At 44.8% G+C, this 22,355-nt stretch overlaps 1 protein-coding gene across 1 annotated transcript in view; it reads right to left on the reverse strand.

The window, feature by feature from the left end:
- LOC144791846 (putative cation-transporting ATPase 13A4) overlaps positions 1-22,355 on the reverse strand; it is a 446,251-nt gene that overhangs the window by 24,616 nt on the left and 399,280 nt on the right. Inside the window, exon 27 of the mRNA XM_078666631.1 lies at positions 4,755-4,906. Coding sequence (XP_078522757.1) covers positions 4,755-4,906 — 152 coding nt within the window. The remainder of the gene's footprint in view (positions 1-4,754; positions 4,907-22,355) is intronic.

A 22,355-nucleotide genomic window follows, 5' to 3' on the forward strand; every position in this document is an offset into this window, starting at 1 on the left:
TCCCCCCTGGGAAAAATTTTGATCATCTTTTGCCCGTATTTTTTTCGTTTATTACTAGAGAAGATTGCCCCCTAGTGATAGTAGCGGGGGACTTAATGCTAAAATTTCAAATTCTGCCTCTGAGATTTATGCCAATACTGACAAAGAGGAAATTTGGCACATTCCCGAGATTTTATTACCAAATAAAGTAAAAACAGACAAGCGTCAGAAGTTCGGATCTTGTTATCTTAAATGGGAGAGTGCCCGCCGATAAAACAGCCCATTTTACCTTTCATTCTCAACATACTCAGAGCCTTTTAGATTATGTGATTGTTTCCTACCAAATGTTTTGGGCTTGTGATTACTTTTTTGTTAGCCCGTCGTTATGGAGCGACCGTTGCATAGTGGGTATGACAGTGGCCTTTGATCTACCCACACTGGACTCAGGGAATGCCGGTCAGGGCTTGGCCACTTTTAATAAAGGAAATGGTCGGTCCTTTTGGATGCAAAAAAACACTGTTGAAGTAGGCTCCATTGTAAAGACGGTGTATGTCGAAAAGCAAGGTATTACTCATTCCAAGATCGTATCCTTCTTTGAGGCTCAAAAGAAGAAGATTTGTAATTTAAGCTCCACATCTTCTGAACCTCTCATGTATAAACAAGATAGGTCCCATACGATATTTTTAAAACAGGCAATTAACCATCTTGTTCGAAAACGGCATATACATTTCCTCCTTGGTCGACAACAGGAAACCAATCGCCTCAAGCGAGTGAGAAGACGCCTCATGCTCAGTGAAAAAGGAAAGGAGCTCGATGCGAAGTGGATAGGGCTGAGGGAAGCCGCAAGGGCCAAGGATTCGAGAAAATATTGGCACTTGATCGCTGAATATTGCGATTGAAGGCAGACAGCTACACCCACGTCTGCTGTTGCTTTTATTGAATTTGGTCCCCCGCTAGGAAAGGAATTGGTAAAGTACATAAAGATTGCTAGAACTTCCGGCGCACAAGGGCCGGATGGTATCCCAATTGCACTAATTAAAAAGGAGCCAGAAGTATGGGGTAATTTTTTAGAACCACTTTTTAAATATGCTTCTTTATAAATAAAATCCCCCCCTCTTGGAAGGGGAGCATTACAGTACCCCTGTATAAAAAAGGACCAAAAACAGTGCCGACTACTTTTAGACAGATTGCCCTCCTGGATGCCACAGGCAAAATCGGTTTATTATCAGGATATCCTTCCACTGGAACAAGCCGGCTTTAGAAAGAACCATGATGTCACCTTAGATAATATAGCGGTTGTTCAGACAATTGTGGAGAAATATGTTTTCACCCGAGGGATGCCAGTTTACACAGCCTTTATTGATTTCTCCACGGTGTTTTACAAGGTGGACAGCCAGACCCTGTGGAGAAAACTTGTCTACCTTGGCATTCCAAATCATCTCCTGGGTCTGATCATGGAATTGCACACTGACACCTGGTACCAGTTTCTGATGGGATGTTCGCAGGGGTTAACATTCAAAATTAGAACGCATAATGGGCTTAAGCAGGGTTGTCTATTAGCTCCGCTTTCATTTTCATTGTATATCACTGATCTTCCTGGCGCTCTGAACTTGGTGAGAGGGGATGCCCCCAAAATTTGTTCGAATGTCAGTTGGGTCTTTATTGTATGCAGACGATGTTGCAATATTTGATTTAACTCCCATTGGCCTGCAACGCCGTCTGGATGTTTTAAACAAATATGCAGATGTTCACTTTTTAAAAATTAACATTGCAAAAAACAAGATCTTGGTTTTTCGTAAGAAGGGGCTCAGAATAAAGAGATGTTTAAGATGGATGCTTGGTTTTGAAAAACTGGAATTGGTTGACTCGTATGTATATTTAGGGAAGGTTTTTTCCAACACAGGTCGAGACTTGGAGCATACTAAACACTGTGTTAGTAAAGCCATCTCCCAGGCAAGTGCATTAAACAGAATCTATAAAACTTGCGGGAGACGCCATTTTTGCCATGTCTTATCTGTTTTCAAGGTTAAAATCCCACCCTCGTTAATCTATGCCCCCGAGGTGGTGGACATGAATTATTGGCTTTTGTTTGCTAAGGTAGAAGGACGAATTATGCTCCAAATTTGTAATTTAAATTCTCTGGCTGCCCCACATGTTCTGTGCCTTGAATTTGGATTAGTCTCATCCTTTATTTTAGCCCAGCAGCAGTTCTTAGGTGGGGTAACACTCTCTTCTTGGGGGAAGAGGGTACTCTTAGGGCTGCTCTGAGAACGGAAATCTTTTGCACTCTAAAAGAAGAATCCACGTTTTTTAGGTCTTTTTTATGTGCAATTGACAGTTTCGGTCTTAGTTTACCTCCCGCTTCTCCAATGCCTAAATCTGGTTTGAAACAGTTTTTAAAGAAATTCAGATCCCCTATCAGTTTGGCGAGAGACGCTGCTTTAAGTAAATCCAGGCCCAGTAACATGACGGTCAGTGGGAGCGCTTTGGGGAATAAACCACAGCCTTATTTAACTTGGAATATCTCCCACAAGATGAGAAGGCTGATACTCCTACTGAGATGCAATCTGCTGCCTTTAAGAGACGTCACTGGCATCTGGGATAAAACGCCTAGAGAGAAGAGAATTTGTGAATTGTGCCATTTGAAAATCCAAGATCTAAATCATGTCCTATTTGTATGTTCAAAGCTGCAAAGTGCCAGTCGAGTGTTTTTAAAACCAGTATTTATCAGATTTAATATTCTCTCCGCTCTGGACGCACGTTCTTTGGTCTTGTCCCCCCCCGAATGAAATGGTTTGTTTTAAGATATACCAATTTTTTAGAACATTTTTGCCTATTTATTAGAATTTTGTCAAACAGTAGTTCTCTGGTTTCGATTTAATACCAATCGGTTGGCTATTTAATTGTTTCATGTATTTATAGCATCATTTGCACATCTCTTAGTATGTTTGATCATAGAATTTTTATCGGTCGGTTACGTGATTCTTTTACGTATTATAGCATTTTTTGCACATTTTTCACTATGTTTGATATAATGTTATAGTAATGTATAAGGAAGGAATTATGTATTGTATGTAATGTTTGTCTTTTTAAATTGTTGGTGTATTTTTGTGGACCTCCGTAGGAGTTCCAAAACAAAATAAATAAATACATTGGAAATTGGGGAATAACTGTTACTAGTCAGGTGCCTGACAAACCCACAGCAGAAAGGAGGATTCTGTTTCTGAACTGAGGGAGGAAACCAATATTATAATGGATGTCTCTGCCATTAGTAAGACTAGCAAATTCTTCTGTATGTAATTCAAGATTACTCAAAGATTGTCCCTGAGGCCGGTCATCACTCATAAGTATGTTGCAATTATATACAAAAATTGGGATCAAGATTAGACCCCCCTGGTAAAATGCCAACCTAACATTTCAAAACAGGAAATCCTGTGCACTGCAGCTCACGGTCCACCTGAGCACGGTTGGAAGATGGTGCATTATAGGTAACAATCAGTCCAGTGACACTCACAGAATTATCTCGTACCCCATCCCTTCTTACCTCAGGCTGAACTGTCTCAGCACCAAAAGATCCCTTGTGGGTTTCTTAGGTGGTATCCAACCGGCACATCTTAGTTCAGCAACAGAAGTGTTGTTCCACATGGAGGAGGTTGTTGTCTATCTCTGCACTCAGTAGTTATGGTGTATGAAAAAGCTGAAATTTGCGAGGCTGGCTTTGAGGTTGCCGGCAGAGGCCTTCACGGAGGGTGTTTACAGCTTCTGCTTCCTTGATCCAAGTCCGCCAGGAGGCCAAAGATTTAATCTCTACCTTACACATGTTGGTAACCAGCTTAAATGAACACTTTTGATTGTTTTTGAAAGGACAGGGCATACATTCAATATTCTCAAATGGAATAATTAACATTATTCTTGTTGTGCCTTCGCTTATTTCCCGAAGACATTATAGATCATGTGACTACATATATATATATATGAATAACCTCAACGAATAACTGCTGAACCATCAGAAAATAATGAATCAAATGTTATTGGGTATACATGCACAAACATATAAAATGCAGTGGGATAAACATAAGCAGAAAGTACGAAGATTACATATCTTTGGGTGGTAGCTCCCACCTAGCAGTACCTTGGATTTCCACTGGGTGGTAGCTCCCACCTAGTAGTACCCTGGATTTCCACTGGGTGGTAGCTCTCACCTTGTAGTGCCCTGGATTCCCACTGGGTGGTAGCTCCCACCTAATAGTACCCTGGATTTCCACTGGGTGGTAGCTCCCACCTAGCAGTACCCTGGATTTCTACTCTGTGGTAGCGCCCACCTAGAGTACCCTGGATTTCCACTAAGTGGTAGCTCCCACCTAGCAGTACCCTGTATTTCCACTCGGTGGTAGCTCCCATGTACCAGACCCCTGGATTTCCACTGGGTAGTAGCTCCCACCTAGCAGTACCCTGGATTTCCACTGGGTGGTAGCCCCCACCTAGCAGTACCCTGGATTTCCACTGGGTGGTAGCTTCCATCCAATGTACAGTGAGCCTCATGATCTCGGGAGTCTACTGAGAATTTTAGGTCACAGCCTGTCCACATGCATAGAGACCGGTAAGGCTTGTTTGCAACCGGACATGGAATCAGGTACCAATTTGGAGCAGACATAGTACCTAATAAGACTCCTGCTAGGTCGTCACCCCTCAAAGGGCTGTCGGTAATCACAGTCATGCAGCCCTTGTGTATGCATTTGAAAATGACTCCTACATTACTGAAAATGTGCACTTACAGTTTGTATACAGAGGTTTTCTGAAGGGCTTTCCTTTGGCAAACACAAATGCTGCAATGATCAGGTTTCCCGCATACAGTGGATATATAGTGGTGCCTTCATAGGACTGAAACCTTGACATTGTCATGTTCACATTTCCGGTTATACAAGCGCTGCACAGAAATAAATAAGATTATTATTTTTCAATTGCTGATCAGATATATGAAGCCAAGTTAGAAAAGTCTTGAAAAAATACTCATCGTTCTATTGTTTTTGAAACATGAAGTGAATATAGATTACAAGGAAGTGATTCACCTAAGAGCATTTAAAGTAAAGTACTTGTGGCAAAAGGGCACATATCGGTAGGAGCCTGTACCTAGCGAAAAGGGTAAATATAGGAAAATAGGCAAATACTAATATGACCATTTAGGAGGATATACCAAAAGAGTCATATAGCAGGAAGGGAATATACTGCTAGGAGCATATACTGAAAGAGGCATATGCTGATAGGAGCAAACACCAAAAGAGTCTTAAGGCAAAAAGGGAATGTACTGCTTGAGGCATATACTGAAAGAGGTATATAGCATAAAGGAATTATACAGCTAGAAGCACATACCGAAAGAGGCTTATAGGTAAAGCGGCATATGCTGATAGGAGCATATACTGATAGAGCATATACCGAAAGAGCCATATAGCAGAAAGAGAATATACTGATAGGAGCATATGCTGAAAGAGGCATATAGCAAAAAGGGAATACACTGATAGGAGCATATACTGAAGGAGGCATATAGCAGAATATACCGATAGGAGCATATACTGACAGGAGCACACACTGAAAGAGGAATGTAGGAATGGGGGGATATACTGATAGGAGCATATACAAAGTGGGCATACCGAAAGGGGACTATACCAATAGGAACATATAATGAAAGAGGCATATAGCTAAAGAGGCATATACCAACACAAGCATACACTTAAAGAAGCATGTAGCAAAAGGGGCATACACCAATAGGAGCATATACGGGAGCATATACAAAAATACCAATAGTAGCATTTACTAAAAAAGGCATATAGATAAAGTGGCATATCCTGAATGAAGAAATGGCATTAAAAAAGGAAGATTGGGGGATTGCCATGGATGAAGACTTGGTTATGAGGAAGGCAATGATGGACTCAGGAAGTCGCATCAGAATGTTCAGGTAGAGACGTATGGGGCTTGAAGGAGTAATTAGGTATTTGTGATGATAAAGTGATGAGAAAGAATTGTATAATTCCTTCTATGGGTGCCTGGGATCGCATTCTTCAATTGGCACATGAGGCCATCCAGGTAGGAACATGATCAAGAGGAGGATAAGAGAGGCATATTGGAGGCCAAAACTTGACAGTATGGTGGAAGAGGAGGTGAAACATTGTTATACTTGTGCTACCAATGATATGGTAAGGACTGTGAGACTAACCTCAGCTAAAATGTGTTGAGATAACCAAAAGACCATGGGAAAGGCTGCAATAGAATTTCTTGGTCCTATAAACAAACTAGGGAGGGAGTATAGATTAATGATAGTACTTCTAGATTATCATTCTAAGTGGTCTGTAATCAAGACAGTAAACCATATTGATACATGAAGTGGGGTAGATTTTCTTTCTAGAAATGTGTGTACCAAAAACCATTGTCTCAGATAATGGGGTTCAATTTATATCACGCGAAATGAAGAATTTTGTGGGAAAATAGGGTCGCTTCTTTCAGGCGGCAAGCTAACAGGATGGTGGAGAGAGTAAATCATTTGATAATGGATAATTTGTAGTTGTCATTGGCCAATTGGTTGCATTGGAGGAAGGAGTTGAGGAAGTTAGTGAAGGCACATGGAACCACCCCCCATTCTGTGACTGGAATGTCCACCTTTGTTTCTTTAAAAGGAAGAGAACTAGGTAGGAAGGAGAATCCTGCTAGGTTAGATGACAAAGATTGAATGTGGGTAGATCATGAGGTAATAAAATCAGAAGTTACAGGGAAACAGAAATGTGAGGAGGAATACTATAATGTGAAAAAAGGAGTAAAAGACATCACATTGAAGTGGGTGACTGGGTTGTGAAGAGAAAAGGTGGGAGAGTGAGGAAATGAGACAGTAACATGTTCTTGCCCACTTAAGGTTACTAAGATGAGACGGAATTCGGTTGAATTGGAAAATGGTTCTGTGTGGACAGTTATCAGAAAGAAGAAGGAGACCTTCAAAATGAATTTTCTTGCACTTTTCTATTAGTTTCTTTATGTATGTACATATTTTACGCTTTACACTAATGGATTGGGTTAAGCCTTGGTGGATCAGTGCCAGGACCTGGGGAAAATTGAAAATCACCCTATACCCGCCCTTCTGTATGTGGATGATGCTGTACTGATGGCTCGAACACAACTGGGGCTTCAAAGTGTGCTGACAAGTTTCACTATGCATGTGCAAAATCTGGGTCTTAGTTAATATTTTAAAAACGTTTAATATGAAGTGTGGGAGAGGCAGCACAAAATGCATATATATATAAAGATAACAATAAGGTTGAATTTACATGGTCATTCCCTTATTTATTTATTCTCTTTGACCAAAACGGTATATGGGCCCAGGCAGTTAAAGCTTGGAAGCTATTATTCTTGAAAGCCATGGCTGTGCTAACTAACTTTGCAAGGAAAGTTAGTTAGTTAGTTTGTTTTTAAATTTATAGTGCGCAACAGATACCCAAAAAGGGTTTCCCTGCGCAAAGGACGGGTCAGGGACAGAAGCCAAGTAGTGATAGGGACATTATTTGTCAAATAACCAAGTTTTCAAAGATTTGCGAAACTGTATGTAATTAGTTTCGTTTCGGAGGGTTGTGGGTAAGGAATTACAAGTGGAGGGACCAAGGAAGTCAAAAGACCTACCGCCCATCCAGGCAAGTTTGAATTTGGGAACAACGAACCTTACTTGCGTAGCGGAGCGCAAGTTCCGGGGGGGGCTGGGGGGGAATAGGGGCTGACTAAGAATTGAAGATAGCGAGGGGCGCAGCCTGACTTGATTTTGTGCATAAGACACAAGGCCTTGAATTTGATTCTGTTTTCTATTTGAGCCAGTGCAGTTTACGTCTGTATTTCGAGATGGGGCAGAACTTTGGGGCTCCACATAGAAGTCTGACAGTTGCATTTTGGGCCATTTGTATTCTGTGGACTACAGTTTTGTTTGCTCCCATGTAAAGAACGTTGCTGTAGTCAAGTCTAGATGTTATTAAAGCATTGACTACAGTTTTCCTGGTAGATTCAGGTAGCATCCAACAGATTTTCCTTAGCCATCTGAGGATGGTGAAACAGGTTACCGTTACTTTAATTGATTGAGAATGCATGCTGAGAGAGTCATCTATGATGATGCCCAGATTTTTAACTTGAGGGGAAGGTTGCGGGAAGTTGCCCATTTCGGCCAGTGTGTGGGATTCCATAGGTGTTTTGGTTCCCCAGTACTAGAATCTCTGTTTTGTCCCCGTTTAGCTTTAGAAAATGTTCCTGCATCCAGCATGCTATTTGGTTTAGACCGATTTTGAAGCTGGATGGATCATCAGTTTTCTGTGAGGATAGGGAGAAGATGATTTGCGAATCATCCACATAAGAGTTAAGGGAAATTCCAGATTTTGCAGCTACCTCAGCCAGTGGTCTCACATATAGATTGAATAGTAGTGGGCTGAGAATAGACCCTTGCGGCTCCCCATGAGCAAAGGAATGGGTCTCAGAGCAGGTTGAATGTGAGAACACTTGGAAGGTACGTTTTGTAAGAAATGCAGTGATCCAGCCTAAAGCAGGTCCACAGATGCTGTGTGATCTCAGAGTGTTAATAAGTACTGCGTGTGACACCGTATCGAAGGGAGCACTCAAATCAAGAAGGATGAGCGCTACGGTGTCACCTTTGTCCAGGTATTGACGTATATTGTCGGTAAGCATGGGCGTAAAATCCGCTCCGCTCGCGGATTTTTCGGATTTTCGGCAAATCCGCAATCCGCGAACGCTCGCGAATTTGTCGAAAATCCGTGAATCCGCTCGCGGCGGATTTTTTGCTTGGTTGCGGCGCGCGGCGTGGTGCACGGCGTTCACTTTCCGTCATTTTAGCGTTTGCCGAGTTGTTTTTCTTTGCGAGTGACGCGCCATTTTAGATCTTGCTGCGTGTTCCCGCGGGAGTTTGTCGCCCGCGAATACGTACTCGCGGCTTGCCACCTTGCACAGCACACCTCGCGAGAGTTCGCAATTGCGAACACGTAGTTGCGGCGGAAAGGAACAATCTCGCACTTGCGAAATAGAGATTTTGCAATTTCGCACAAGAAAATCACCAGCAAACAGGATAAACCTTCAGAAAATTATGATTTTTATCAGAATCACTCCTCAGGTTGACATTTGCATGGCTTTTTTTTTTTGCAAGGAGTCCATTTTGGGGGGGGGGGAGGAAGGAAGTGCCCCACAGTCTCCAACTTCCTGTTCCTGTCCAGCAGGCTCCTCCCAGTGCTTTGTCCATCTCCTGGTCACTTTCATTTGGATCTGGAGCTGGAAGGATTACTTTTTGTGGGTGCTGCTGGATATTTGGATTTGAGGCCTTTTTGACTGTCTTTGGATCACTTTTGGATTAGAAATCAACTTTCACAAGTAAGTTTGTTTGGGGCATTACAGTTGCTGCAAGTAAAATTTTGGAACTTTTTCAGAACATTAAATAAATTATATTGTGGGTAGCCACAGTATCCAGTAGGACCAGGGTTGGTTAGGGGTGCATGATACAACTGTTTTGTTGAATTTAAACACCATTGAGGCCATGGATGGGCTGGGATTGTGCTGATTTTTGTCTTTTTTTTGGGACTGCTGGTGGGGCCCTTTGCCCAGGGGTGGTGAGTGTTGCATGGGCCTAGTCTTTCTGTGGGGTGTCTTCTTAAATTTAAACATAATTGAGGCCATGGATGGGCTGGGATTGTGCTTATTTTATTGTTTTTTGTCGTTTTTGGGGGGCTGCTGGTGTGGCCTTTTGCCCAGGGGTGGTGGGTGGTGCATGGACTGAGTGTGCCTGTGGTGTGGTCTCACTCTCTTTAATGTAAACATCATGGATGGCATTGGATTGTGGTGATTTCTGGCTGTTTTTCTGTTTTTTGGGGGTGTACTGTTGATGTGGACTGGTCATGTGGGTGGTGGTGGTGGCCATCTTGAGTGCTGGCTGGTACAGGCAACATGTGCCTGGGGTGTAAGGGGCCATTTTGAGGAGAGGCAGTGTCTGAGGCCTGCACTTATTTTGCCTACTTTTCATCCATTATGCCCAGGGGTAGTGAGTGTTGCATGGGCCTAGTGTTTCTGAGGGGTGTCTTCTTGAATTTAAACACCATTGAGGCCATGGATGGGCTGGGATTGTGCTGATTTTATTGTTTTTTGTCGTTTTTTTGGGCCTGCTGGTGGGGCCCTTTGCCCAGGGGTGGTGAGTGTTGCATGGGCCTAGTCTTTCTGTGGGGTGTCTTCTTGAATTTAAACATAATAGAGGCCATGGATGGGCTGGGATTGTGCTTATTTTATTGTTTTTTGTCGTTTTTGGGGGGCTGCTGGTGTGGCCTTTTGCCCAGGGGTGGTGGGTGGTGCATGGACTGAGTGTGCCTGTGGTGTGGTCTCACTCTCTTTAATGTAAACATCATGGATGGCGTTGGATTGTGGTGATTTCTGGCTGTTTTTCTGTTTTTTGGGGGTGTACTGTTGATGTGGACTGGTCATGTGGGTGGTGGTGGTGGCCATCTTGAGTGCTGGCTGCTACAGGCAATATGTGCTTGGGGTGTAAGGGGCCATTTTGAGGAGAGGCAGTGTCTGAGGCCTGCACTTATTTTGCCTACTTTTCATCCATTATGCCCAGGGGTAGTGAGTGTTGCATGGGCCTAGTGTTTCGGAGGGGTGTCTTCTTGAATTTAAACACCATTGAGGCCATGGATGGGCTGGGATTGTGCTGATTTTATTGTTTTTTGTCGTTTTTTGGGCCTGCTGGTGGGGCCCTTTGCCCAGGGGTGGTGAGTGTTGCATGGGCCTAGTCTTTCTGTGGGGTGTCTTCTTGAATTTAAACATAATAGAGGCCATGGATGGGCTGGGATTGTGCTTATTTTATTGTTTTTTGTCGTTTTTGGGGGGCTGCTGGTGTGGCCTTTTGCCCAGGGGTGGTGGTGCATGGACTGAGTGTGCCTGTGGTGTGGTCTCACTCTCTTTAATGTAAACATCATGGATGGCATTGGATTGTGGTGATTTCTGGCTGTTTTTCTGTTTTTTGGGGGTGTACTGTTGATGTGGACTGGTCATGTGGGTGGTGGTGGTGGCCATCTTGAGTGCTGGCTGGTACAGGCAACATGTGCCTGGGGTGTAAGGGGCCATTTTGAGGAGAGGCAGTGTCTGAGGCCTGCACTTATTTTGCCTACTTTTCATCCATTATGCCCAGGGGTAGTGAGTGTTGCATGGGCCTAGTGTTTCTGAGGGGTGTCTTCTTGAATTTAAACACCATTGAGGCCATGGATGGGCTGGGATTGTGCTGATTTTATTGTTTTTTGTCGTTTTTTTGGGCCTGCTGGTGGGGCCCTTTGCCCAGGGGTGGTGAGTGTTGCATGGGCCTAGTCTTTCTGTGGGGTGTCTTCTTGAATTTAAACATAATAGAGGCCATGGATGGGCTGGGATTGTGCTTATTTTATTGTTTTTTGTCATTTTTGGGGGGCTGCTGGTGTGGCCTTTTGCCCAGGGGTGGTGGGTGGTGCATGGACTGAGTGTGCCTGTGGTGTGGTCTCACTCTCTTTAATGTAAACATCATGGATGGCATTGGATTGTGGTGATTTCTGGCTGTTTTTCTGTTTTTTGGGGGTGTACTGTTGATGTGGACTGGTCATGTGGGTGGTGGTGGTGGCCATCTTGAGTGCTGGCTGGTACAGGCAACATGTGCCTGGGGTGTAAGGGGCCATTTTGAGGAGAGGCAGTGTCTGGAGGCCTGCACTTATTTTGCCTACTTTTCATCCATTATGCCCAGGGGTAGTGAGTGTTGCATGGGCCTAGTGTTTCTGAGGGGTGTCTTCTTGAATTTAAACACCATTGAGGCCATGGATGGGCTGGGATTGTGCTGATTTTATTGTTTTTTGTCGTTTTTTTGGGCCTGCTGGTGGGGCCCTTTGCCCAGGGGTGGTGAGTGTTGCATGGGCCTAGTCTTTCTGTGGGGTGTCTTCTTGAATTTAAACATAATAGAGGCCATGGATGGGCTGGGATTGTGCTTATTTTATTGTTTTTTGTCGTTTTTGGGGGGCTGCTGGTGTGGCCTTTTGCCCAGGGGTGGTGGTGCATGGACTGAGTGTGCCTGTGGTGTGGTCTCACTCTCTTTAATGTAAACATCATGGATGGCGTTGGATTGTGGTGATTTCTGGCTGTTTTTCTGTTTTTTGGGGGTGTACTGTTGATGTGGACTGGTCATGTGGGTGGTGGTGGTGGCCATCTTGAGTGCTGGCTGGTACAGGCAACATGTGCCTGGGGTGTAAGGGGCCATTTTGAGGAGAGGCAGTGTCTGAGGCCTGCACTTATTTTGCCTACTTTTCATCCATTATGCCCAGGGGTAGTGAGTGTTGCATACTTGCATGTCCGTAGTCTTTCTGTGGGGTGTCTTCAATGTAAACATCATGGATGGCATGGGATTGTGCTCATTTTTCTGTGTTTTGTCGATTTTTTGGGGTGTATAACTGAACTGATGTTCCTCTGTCTTCCATTGCTTTTAGGTGCACAAGAAGACTCAAGAGAACCACCAGTGCCAGGAAGAAGTCCTGCAGCGGTGTGTGTGTGCAGCATAACGTCACGCGACGTCACGTCTGGACACAGAACCCTCTGCAACTCGTGCAACTGCTGCCTGCTGACCTGCTCTGAAGAAGATGGCCCCAAAAAAAGTAACCCGTAGCTCCTCTAGCAAGAAAGGTGCCAGTAAGGAGCAGAAGAAGCAAGTTACCAAGGACACTGGTGTGCCGCCCGCCCCTTTTTTTGGGAGTAAAAAAAAAAGTATGCCTGCAGCAGCAGCGGGATCTGCTGGGGACCAAGCTGGCAGCAGCACCCCCGCTCCATTGGGCTCAGTGCCACCACCACCACCACGCCAACTTAAGTCCAAGCCCTTGAGTGCTGCAGAGGCAGCCAGTATAGTTCTTCAATCACCATCGACCAGTGATGTTGGCTCATCGCAAGAAAGCAGCAGCAATGTCCCTCAATCAACACAGGTTGTTGTAGCTCATCTGACGAGTGTTGAACAACCACAGCCGCAACAACAATCACATGTGCAAGTACAAGCCCAAGTACATGTGGAAGGAGAGGCAGCGCAAGGAGATGCGCAAGCAGAGGTGCATGGAGGGTCACAAGTGCCCACAATAGTTGTTCCTCCCGAAGTAGGGGCACATCAGGAAATCGACAATCAAGGCGAGGTATCATTTGAGGAAGCCACTCCTCCTGATGATCCTTCATTGTCTTCCACACCCCTAGCAAGGAAGAGATCAAGGGTGGTGTCTACATCTTCTTCAAGCACACCTCCTTCTGATGATACGGATCAAACTTGGGAACCAGCACCACAGCCGTCTGAGAGTGAGGCACACCATGATCCAACAAAGGTACTTAAGCGTAAAAGGAAGCTCGTCCAAAGTCTCAGACTTATGGAGTGTGATGAGGCTCAACAAGAAGTGGCGGATACTGCTGCTGATGAAGACTCTGCCAACGACGACCCAGTCATCATAAAGGTCACTGCAGCCCCAGCGGGCATGCAGCAAACAGACATTTTGACCCTAGCCCGAAGAGCTGCTGCGCGTGATGATGATGATGATGATGTTGTCGATGAGGAGGCAGTGGAAACACCACAATCATTGGAGTTAAGTAGTACACCAACTCGTCCCGCTTCCATATTTCTTTCTGGCAAGAAGAGACCTGCGTCAACCTCGACCTTAATTAGTGGCGGTGAAAGTGGAAAACGTACAAAAGTTGGCCAATCCAGATCCTCCACTTCATCTGGCATTAGCTTCATGACCACCACCACCAGTATCGCCGCCTCCTCCAGGTCCCACAGACACTTCAAGTCCCCAGTTTGGGACTTCTTTACTGTTTGTCCCAAAAATCCAAAGTTTGCCATTTGTACCCTTTGTAAGCTTGCAGTTAGTCGTGGTAAGCCAGGTAGCAACTATGGTACCGGCGGCCAGAGTGGTCATCTTGAGAGAAAGCACGCTGTCAAATGGTTTGCGCACCTAGCTGCGATCAAGAAAGGCCAAAATCAAGGAAACGTTGATGTTTCATCTGATGTTGACGAGCAGGAAGAAGACGTGTCAAACACTTCCCTTACACCCAGTACCCCTCTCAGCAGCACACCCAATGTGAGGCACACTAAGAGTGTTGGAGCGAGTGAGACACCAACGCACAAAAGTTCACCAGCGAGCAAAATTGGGTCAACGAAGTCATTATCAGCCCGTAAATGCTTGGTCCAGGGCAACATTAGAACAATGCTTACTTCAGAGGTGCCATATGAACGCAACCACCCACTGACGCGTCTGTATAACACTAAGCTGGCTAAAATGCTAGCTGTGGACCTTCTACCTTTTTCTTTTGTAGAAGCGGTAGGTTTTCTTGAATTAGTTGCAACGCTCTGCCCTAAATGGAAGGTTCCGAGCCGGTTCTATTTTGCCAGAGTTGCGGTTCCAGCACTACATGAAGATGTGCTGCAGGCGATTGGGGCAGCTTTGCAGAAGAGTGCTGTTCACACAATACATCTGACAACAGACATGTGGACCAGTGGCCCAGGCGATGATTACATGTGCATCACTGCACACTGGGTCTCTTTTTCAGGTGTTATAGCAAAGCTAAACGCAGGTGTTGACCCGGACCAAGTTTTCAAAGCTGCTCGGAAACATGCAACACTAGCCATGTTTGGCTTGGAGAAAAGTCACACAGCAGAAAACCTTTTGCAAGAGTTTAACAAAAAGGTCTTGACAATGCTATCCCCCCTAAAACGCAAGATTGGTTATGTTTCCACGGATAATGGCGCCAATGTAGTTAAGGCCATGTTACAGGGTGACCATGTTAGAGTGCCGTGTTTGGCGCACTGTATCAACCTGGTAGTTCAAAAATTCTTGAGTGATAAAGAGAGTCCAGCGTTCGAGGTAATGGCCACCTGCCGCAAAATGTGCAACCATTTCAGCCATTCTTTTAAGGCCCGGAAGCATCTGCGGAGACTGCTACTTCAACGTGGAATGCCAGTGAAAGCACTCATCCAGGAGGTGGCAACACGTTGGAACTCAACCTTCTACATGCTTGAGCGTCTGCATGAGCAGTATACGGTACTCGATCACTATTTCTTGACAGAGGCTACATCTCAGAAGGAGGACCTGCGGATGAGTAAGGCGCAATGGGCCATAGTTAAAAGCCTGACAGACATGCTTCGTCCTTTTGAGTTCTTCACGCGTGCAGTCAGCCAGGAGGACTGTAATTTGGGAAAAGCTATCCCATTGTTGTGCATACTGGAGCACCAACTGATGGCGGTTTCTTCTGAGTTTGAAAAAGATGAAAAAAAAAAAAAACATTTCATTTTGTCTGAGAAATTATTACATCGCCTACGTGGTGATGAACGTCTTAAAAACATCAACTCAGATCAGCATTACATTTGTGCTACTATTCTGGATCCACGCTACAAAAAGGCGCTGGCAGACAACGCATTCTTTCCTTTCGCTGATGCAGATGTTCAAAAGTACAAACATTGGTTAGCCTGGTCAGCCAAGAGGTTTGAAAAAGAACGGCAGGTTATTGAAGGAGAAGCCAGTACATCAGCATCAGCAGGCCATCCGCAGTCACAAGAATCCACTTCTGCACCTGTGGCTGGGGCACAAGTGACCTCTCAGCCGTTAAAGACACCGGCAACTGGATCATCTGCACCACACACAATGACAACACTAACAGTGGCTGGGGAGGAGGATTGGCTAAGTTTGATGGGGTATGGTTCTCGAAAAAATGTCACAGGCACAGCAAAAAGTAAGCAAAGTGGAGGAACAGTTGATGACCTTGAGTCGATGGTGCAGGACTATCTGAATGACTCAACAGTGGTCTTTCTTAATGAGGAGCCATTGCAGTATTGGCATGGCAAAAAACAATTGTGGCCACAGCTCTACAACCTGGCTATAAACTATTTGTCTTGCCCACTCGCAAGTGTGTCTTCTGAACGTGTTTTCAGTGCTGCTGGTGGCATTGTAACTCCCAAACGGAGCCGCCTATCGCCCAAAAATGTGGAGCGGCTGACAATGATCAAGATGAATCAGCACCTCATACCACCAGATTACAAAGTGCGAGAAAGCACGCCACATGAAGACGAGGAGGACAGCAACGTAGATGAGGGGATTTTTTCTCTGTTCGGTGCCACTGACCTCATCCAGCCTGAATTCGCAGAGTATGATGACGAAATCTTGTTCTTATTCCCTGACACCGAGCCCTGAAAATGAGACAATCAATCAAGAACTTTCTTTTTCGTCCTTATTCACTTTTATTCCTGTGTGCTTTGTGTCTCTCTTTCTTTGTTTTGCACAGTTAATTTAATTCAAACTTTAATCACCTAATCCCAAAAACAAGACCATCATCAGAACTGTCTTTACTTGTTTGCTTATTGATTTGAAGGTGCCGCAGTCTACATTCCTCAGGTTCACAAGTTCTGAAGAACATGCTCCTCTATCCTCCTCCTCCAGACTGCGATTTACCTCCAAGCAGAGTGCTGGATTACGCACAATGAAGAAAGACTCAGCACTTGTGGGGGTGTTGTACTTCTTTGCGGGTGAGTTGACGGTTTTGGGCCCATTGCTGTGAAGCTCTAATAATGGACAAAAGTGTTTTGGACCAAATATGAGGTGGAAATTTCTTGCCGTTTTTGCTGACTTGCTTGCCTTTGAGGTGCTCTTTGGCGGGGTTCCGGGGGTTTGTGTGTAATTTTTGGTGTCTGTCGAAGCACTGCTGCGACAGTCTAATCTTGATTGCATTTGCTTTTCAGGAAATCCGTGGTGGAAAACAGGAGTTATGATGATTGATGATGATGACCTAGCTGAACAGCGCGGCATTTGGAACGAAGGCCGAGAGATATTGTAACTTGTAAGTATGAGATTTAGCTTTTTCGCTGTTTGGGGGTGTTGTCGGGTGTTTTTTTGCGGGTGGGTTGGCGCCGGCGGGTCTTGCCTGGGGCATTCCTGGGAAGGTCTAATACCGGATACAAGTGTTTTGGACAAAATCCATAAGGAACAGCCTTTTTTTTGCCATTTCTTCAGACATCTTGCTCAATGTAGCGTTTTGGGGGGCTTCCTGCTGTTCGTGGGTGGGTTGCGGCCGGGGTCTCTGTCGAAGCACTGCTGCGACAGTCTAATCTTGATTGCATTTGCTTTTCAGGAAATCCGTGGTGGAAAACAGGAGTTATGATGATTGATGATGATGACGACCTAGCTGCACAGCGCCGCGTTTGGACCGAAGGCCGAGAGACATTGTAAGTATGAGATTTAGCTTTTTCGCTGTTTGGTGGTGTTGTGTCGGGTGTTTTTTTCCGGGTGGGTTGGCGCCGGCGGGTCTTGCCTGGGGCATTCCTGGGAAGGTCTAATACCGGATACAAGTGTTTTGGACAAAATCCATAAGGAACAGCCTTTTTTTTGCCATTTCTTCAGACATCTTGCTCAATGTAGCGTTTTGGGGGGCTTCCTGCTGTTCGTGGGTGGGTTGCGGCCGGGGTCTCTGTCGAAGCACTGCTGCGACAGTCTAATCTTGATTGCATTTGCTTTTCAGGAAATCCGTGGTGGAAAACAGGAGTTATGATGATTGATGATGATGACGACCTAGCTGCACAGCGCCGCGTTTGGACCGAAGGCCGAGAGACATTGTAAGTATGAGATTTAGCTTTTTCGCTGTTTGGTGGTGTTGTGTCGGGTGTTTTTTTGCGGGTGGGTTGGCGGGTCTTGCCTGGGGCATTCCTGGGAAGGTCTAATACCGGCTAGAAGTTAGTTGGACAAAATCCATAAGGAAACACCAGTTTTGGCACTTTTTGTAAGTTAGGGTTCGTTAGGGTTAGCCCTAGCAGCAGGATTGCATGTGTTTAGGGGGGTTCGATTGCAACGCGGTTCTGTTGTTGTAGAGCACTGTTGGAGCGATGCTGGCTATGGATACTTTTGCTTGCAGGCAAGTGGTTTGAATACAATCCACGGTCTGTATTTGGGTCTACTGTTACTTTCAAAGTACGTTTTGTAACCATTTTTCTGCTAGGCATCGTTTTTGGAGATATGATTGGGTTCTTCTACATTTTTGCGACTGGCTTTAGTAAGGGTCTTGGTGGGAGCATTGCTGGGAAGGTCAAATTTTGTTCTAAAACACAGTAGTACACCCACCTTGAGGGGAAAGATCCGCTATAATATTTTGGCCATACTTATTGATCCTTAAAAAGGTGACTCAGACAGAGCACGCAATTTCAAAAATATTGTACTGTCTATTAGGGAAATCAAAGTGTCACTTTTTGAACCACACAGCGTACATACCTTTTATTTATTTATCAGTGGTATTGTAATAGCACTTCCTGTTTTCCGTTCAATAATTACAGGCCGGGTTTCAGTCAACATCCGCCAGGCAGGCAGTGGACAGGGTGTCTCTTCTGTCAGTGGTCACCACCACATTGATGGACGAAGCGTCAGCTGGAATGGAGGAGTGCCGCCAATAAGAGGAATTGTTTGCTGCATGCAACTTACTTACCAATTTCAACAGGACAACTCCAACAACATACGCAATACAGATACAGTATCCATTGTTGTCTTTTATTCTATGAGTGTGACTGCATGTGCTTACCTTTAGTTTGTAACCAAAGATTGTCTGTAAACTCTGTATCTTCAATTATTGTTTGTCCATGCTCTGCTTTTTTTTTCTTCTCTCAACAAAACCTACCCAAAAAGAAACCCCCATTCCCATCCATTTTACAAACCCTAACCCTCTTCCCCCGGGCTGTGTTGTTTTGCTTGATGTCTGACTAAAATGACATCAATAATTCCACACACTTGCTGGGGAGGATAAGGTGATAGCAGCAACAGGCTGGTGAAGGAATACGAGGATATCTTCTAGACTTACTCAGCTTCAGTACTATATCTTCTAGTAGTAGTAGCCAATGTCAAATAAATTCAACGCAAGTACTAGTTATACTTGCAATACTTTACCATTTGTTAGGCTACATTATGGCACTGTTCTAGTGTACTGTCACCTGCTATTTTCTCGATCGTACCGTAACCGTTGTAATGCTACAGTAAGGAGTACAAACAAGGTTTCGTTTTCTTTTTTTCCATAGGCATGCAACTGCCACTGTGTCACACCACTAGTAACACCGCAATGAGGAAATGTCACCCGCCCAGGAATGACAACGTTAATCCCCATTTCACCTGGAGCCAGCCCTGGGCCTAGCCCTAATTTCTAACACAAATTACAGGTAAGATAAGCGTTTGGTGGGAGGTAGTATAATGGAGTATTATTTCGGAGTAGACAAGAGATTGACGGTTGTACTACTAAAGTCCTACGACTGTTCAGGAAAACAAAGTTACTGTTACACCCCCGCCCCCCACCCACCAGACTGAAAAGCAGTAAAAAACAGGTATGGTCAGATAAAGTTGAAAAATATATTTATTTATCCCTAACAAAATAATCTCCCTCACCCACCCTAACCCCAACGATTGTCTCTGAAACGTCCCAAAACGATCCCAACTCCCAAATCCCACCCCCCAAAAGTCTATAAAAAAAGGGCAAGGGACACTCCACTACTGGAGGGTGCTGGTGCTGGTGCATGATGCGGCATGGGCATCATACTCCTTGCGGAGGGTGGCAAGCTCGGAGCGGAGGCCCTTAACCAAGGTCTTATACCTCAGGACCTCCTGCTCCAGGTTGGACATGCGGACTCGTAGGCGGCGTTGGCGTTCCTTGCAGCTCCTGTGGGGGGCAGCTGGTATTTCGGGTGCTTGGCGGTGGCGGTCGGCTTTCTTAGCCCGGCTCGGTCCCGCTGGTTTAGTCACGGAGGAGGATGCAGTGGTCACAGTCGAAGATGTTGCCCCGCTCGACTGCGTGTCCTCCTCCTCCTCCAGGGCCACCAGCCGCCGATACTCGGCGACTGTGGCCTCCAGCCTCCGTTGCCGGGCCAATCTAGCCTGCTCCCTCCTTGTTGTTGATTTGGAAGGAGCAACTATATGAAGAAAGAAAGACATAGTCTGTAACCAATGCTCCTTATTAATAACACAAAGTGATTGAGCCGAAAGTTGGGTCACAGAGTACAAGTAGCAAATTGAAAGCACAGTACATAACTATTGAGGACAGTATCTATGTAACCTCCCACTTCTGCATCCTTGCTCTAACAGTAGTGGTAGTTTAATGAACTAATTCTACGACCACTATGGACTTCCATTACAGTCGACTATGACAGTACACCAGTCTTATTCTTCTTCTTCTCTCTTGTTTAGGGAAATGGGTACGTTATCTTATGCAAGCCGGCAGAATGACATGGACACAGCACAGTGAAGTTGCACCCGAGAAAAAAAGTTGCACACCATGATGATGGAGACAGACTTGCGTTACTGTACCGGTCCAGTACATGCAGGTGGTGAAGCTATTACTTTTCTATTACGGGTGGCACTGAGAATACTCTGTTACAAGGGCTACTGCTTAATTAATTTACCTTTCACCCTACAGTGCAAATGAGTACTAGAAAAGGAAACTGAAGAAGCTAACTAATTTGATTATCTATCACTTCACATGGGACGTATTTAATGACAGATGAGATGACTTTAGGTGCTTTGCTTAATATTGAGTGAACACAGTGATACACCCACACATGAATGACGTACTACAAGTAAACTAAAGTTATTAAGAGAGGTACGGAGTGTCCACCGTAATAACCAGATATATGCTGTGAATGCAAACGCAATACAAAGTACTGCTACTATTCATGGTAGTATTGGACACATTTACAATTTCTTTTCCTTGCCTTCCCTGCACTGGGACGGACGTGCGGGTGCGGTGGTACATGCTCTTCAAGGTAACACTTACTTCACCTGGCGACCATCTACTCTCTCTAGATACACATTTGCTATGTAAGAGTCAGAGAATACCATGCTCCAGGCATCCATTCATTCAAAGTATACGCACACATACAGTTTCTGTTTCACCCACCCAGGCTGCTGTCCTTCCACCCATCCTTGCTTCATCATTGACCCAGCCATGCACCATACCATATTCTTTCCTTCCCAGCCACCTCTGGGTCCAAGCAAACACATATCGTTCTTCTTTGCCAGCCATCATACAAGTTCGCGTCCCACTTACTTACACCCTTCTTTCGCTTTTCGTTCATCCCATCCATCACGTTCGTCTAAGAACTTATTGGGATTCTTCTCACCAAAAACTTCACAGCTAAGTCGAAGTACATTTCGAGGAGGCTACTACCTGGTTGATTTGTAATTGTAATACACCCGTGCAAAAAGCACACTATGCAGTCTTCAATCTCAATAAGTAAGGAATATATAGCTTACCTGTTTCCGCCACCACCGTTTGATCCCCCACAGGAACGGCCACCAGCTCTTCTACCGCCGCCTCCTCCCCAGAGGCCTCCGAGTCCAAGTCCAACACAGCCACCTCCGCGCTGGCCCCGTCACCAGATGTTACACCTACAAAGTACATTTAAGAATGTTAGAATACACCACTCACTACTATATAATATTTGGTCTAGGAGAAATGTTAAAAAAACAGAATACAATGTAATAATTTGTGACTGTCTACTCCATAGTAAAAATGTCCCATTTTCCAGGGAAGGCTGTTGTCTTGCTGCACTTTTATGCACAACTGATGAATGCTTGCTTTTGATTTTTAACACGCACCACTTTTTCTCCTAACAGACAGAAGCTTGACTCCTGTCCTGACTGAGTCCTAAGAACATGACCAGGATCAAGTTCAAACTAGGTGAGAGTTCGGCTCGACCACAAGAAATGTGTCCAATTAATCGTCAGCACTAACCACTTTTCCGTTTACAGTTAAATAGTTTTATGACAAAGTAGATTTTAATAAATGTGTTTACTTTTAATAAAGCTTTTACACTTAAATAGACTCTGTGGTTTTTGTTCCTCTAGACTAGAGTGGATGAGCTAAAGGTTTTGGAATTTTTGCAAGCATGAGTGCCTCTGACACTTCTTGACTGTGCTGTGACTCCGTACTACTCTCTTGTCCTGCGTACGATAATCTAGAGATCATTGGGGATCTATAATCGGTGACTTCGGGAGCTGAATGACTCTACCACACTATCTAGGTAAGGAGACAGTGCATAGAGGTATTGCTGAATATAATGGGAGTCCAATGGAATTGCCAAATGTCCAATCTTAGTTAGCTACACAGACAGACTAATAAGAATAGTCTAATAATACCACAGGGAGTCATATTCGAGGCAGGATAAGAATTTATATCCAGTCTACAAGAAGATCAAAGATGATTTAGAAAAAATCGAATGAGGAACGCTAGGAAAAAATATGTACTGTTTATTAAAATGTAAACTTACTGGGGCCAGCAAAGGAGCCCTCGCCTGCCCGATCCTGGCCTGCATC

Source organism: Lissotriton helveticus, chromosome 11 (genome assembly GCF_964261635.1).
Source record: "Lissotriton helveticus chromosome 11, aLisHel1.1, whole genome shotgun sequence".
Lineage (NCBI taxonomy): Eukaryota > Metazoa > Chordata > Amphibia > Caudata > Salamandridae > Lissotriton > Lissotriton helveticus.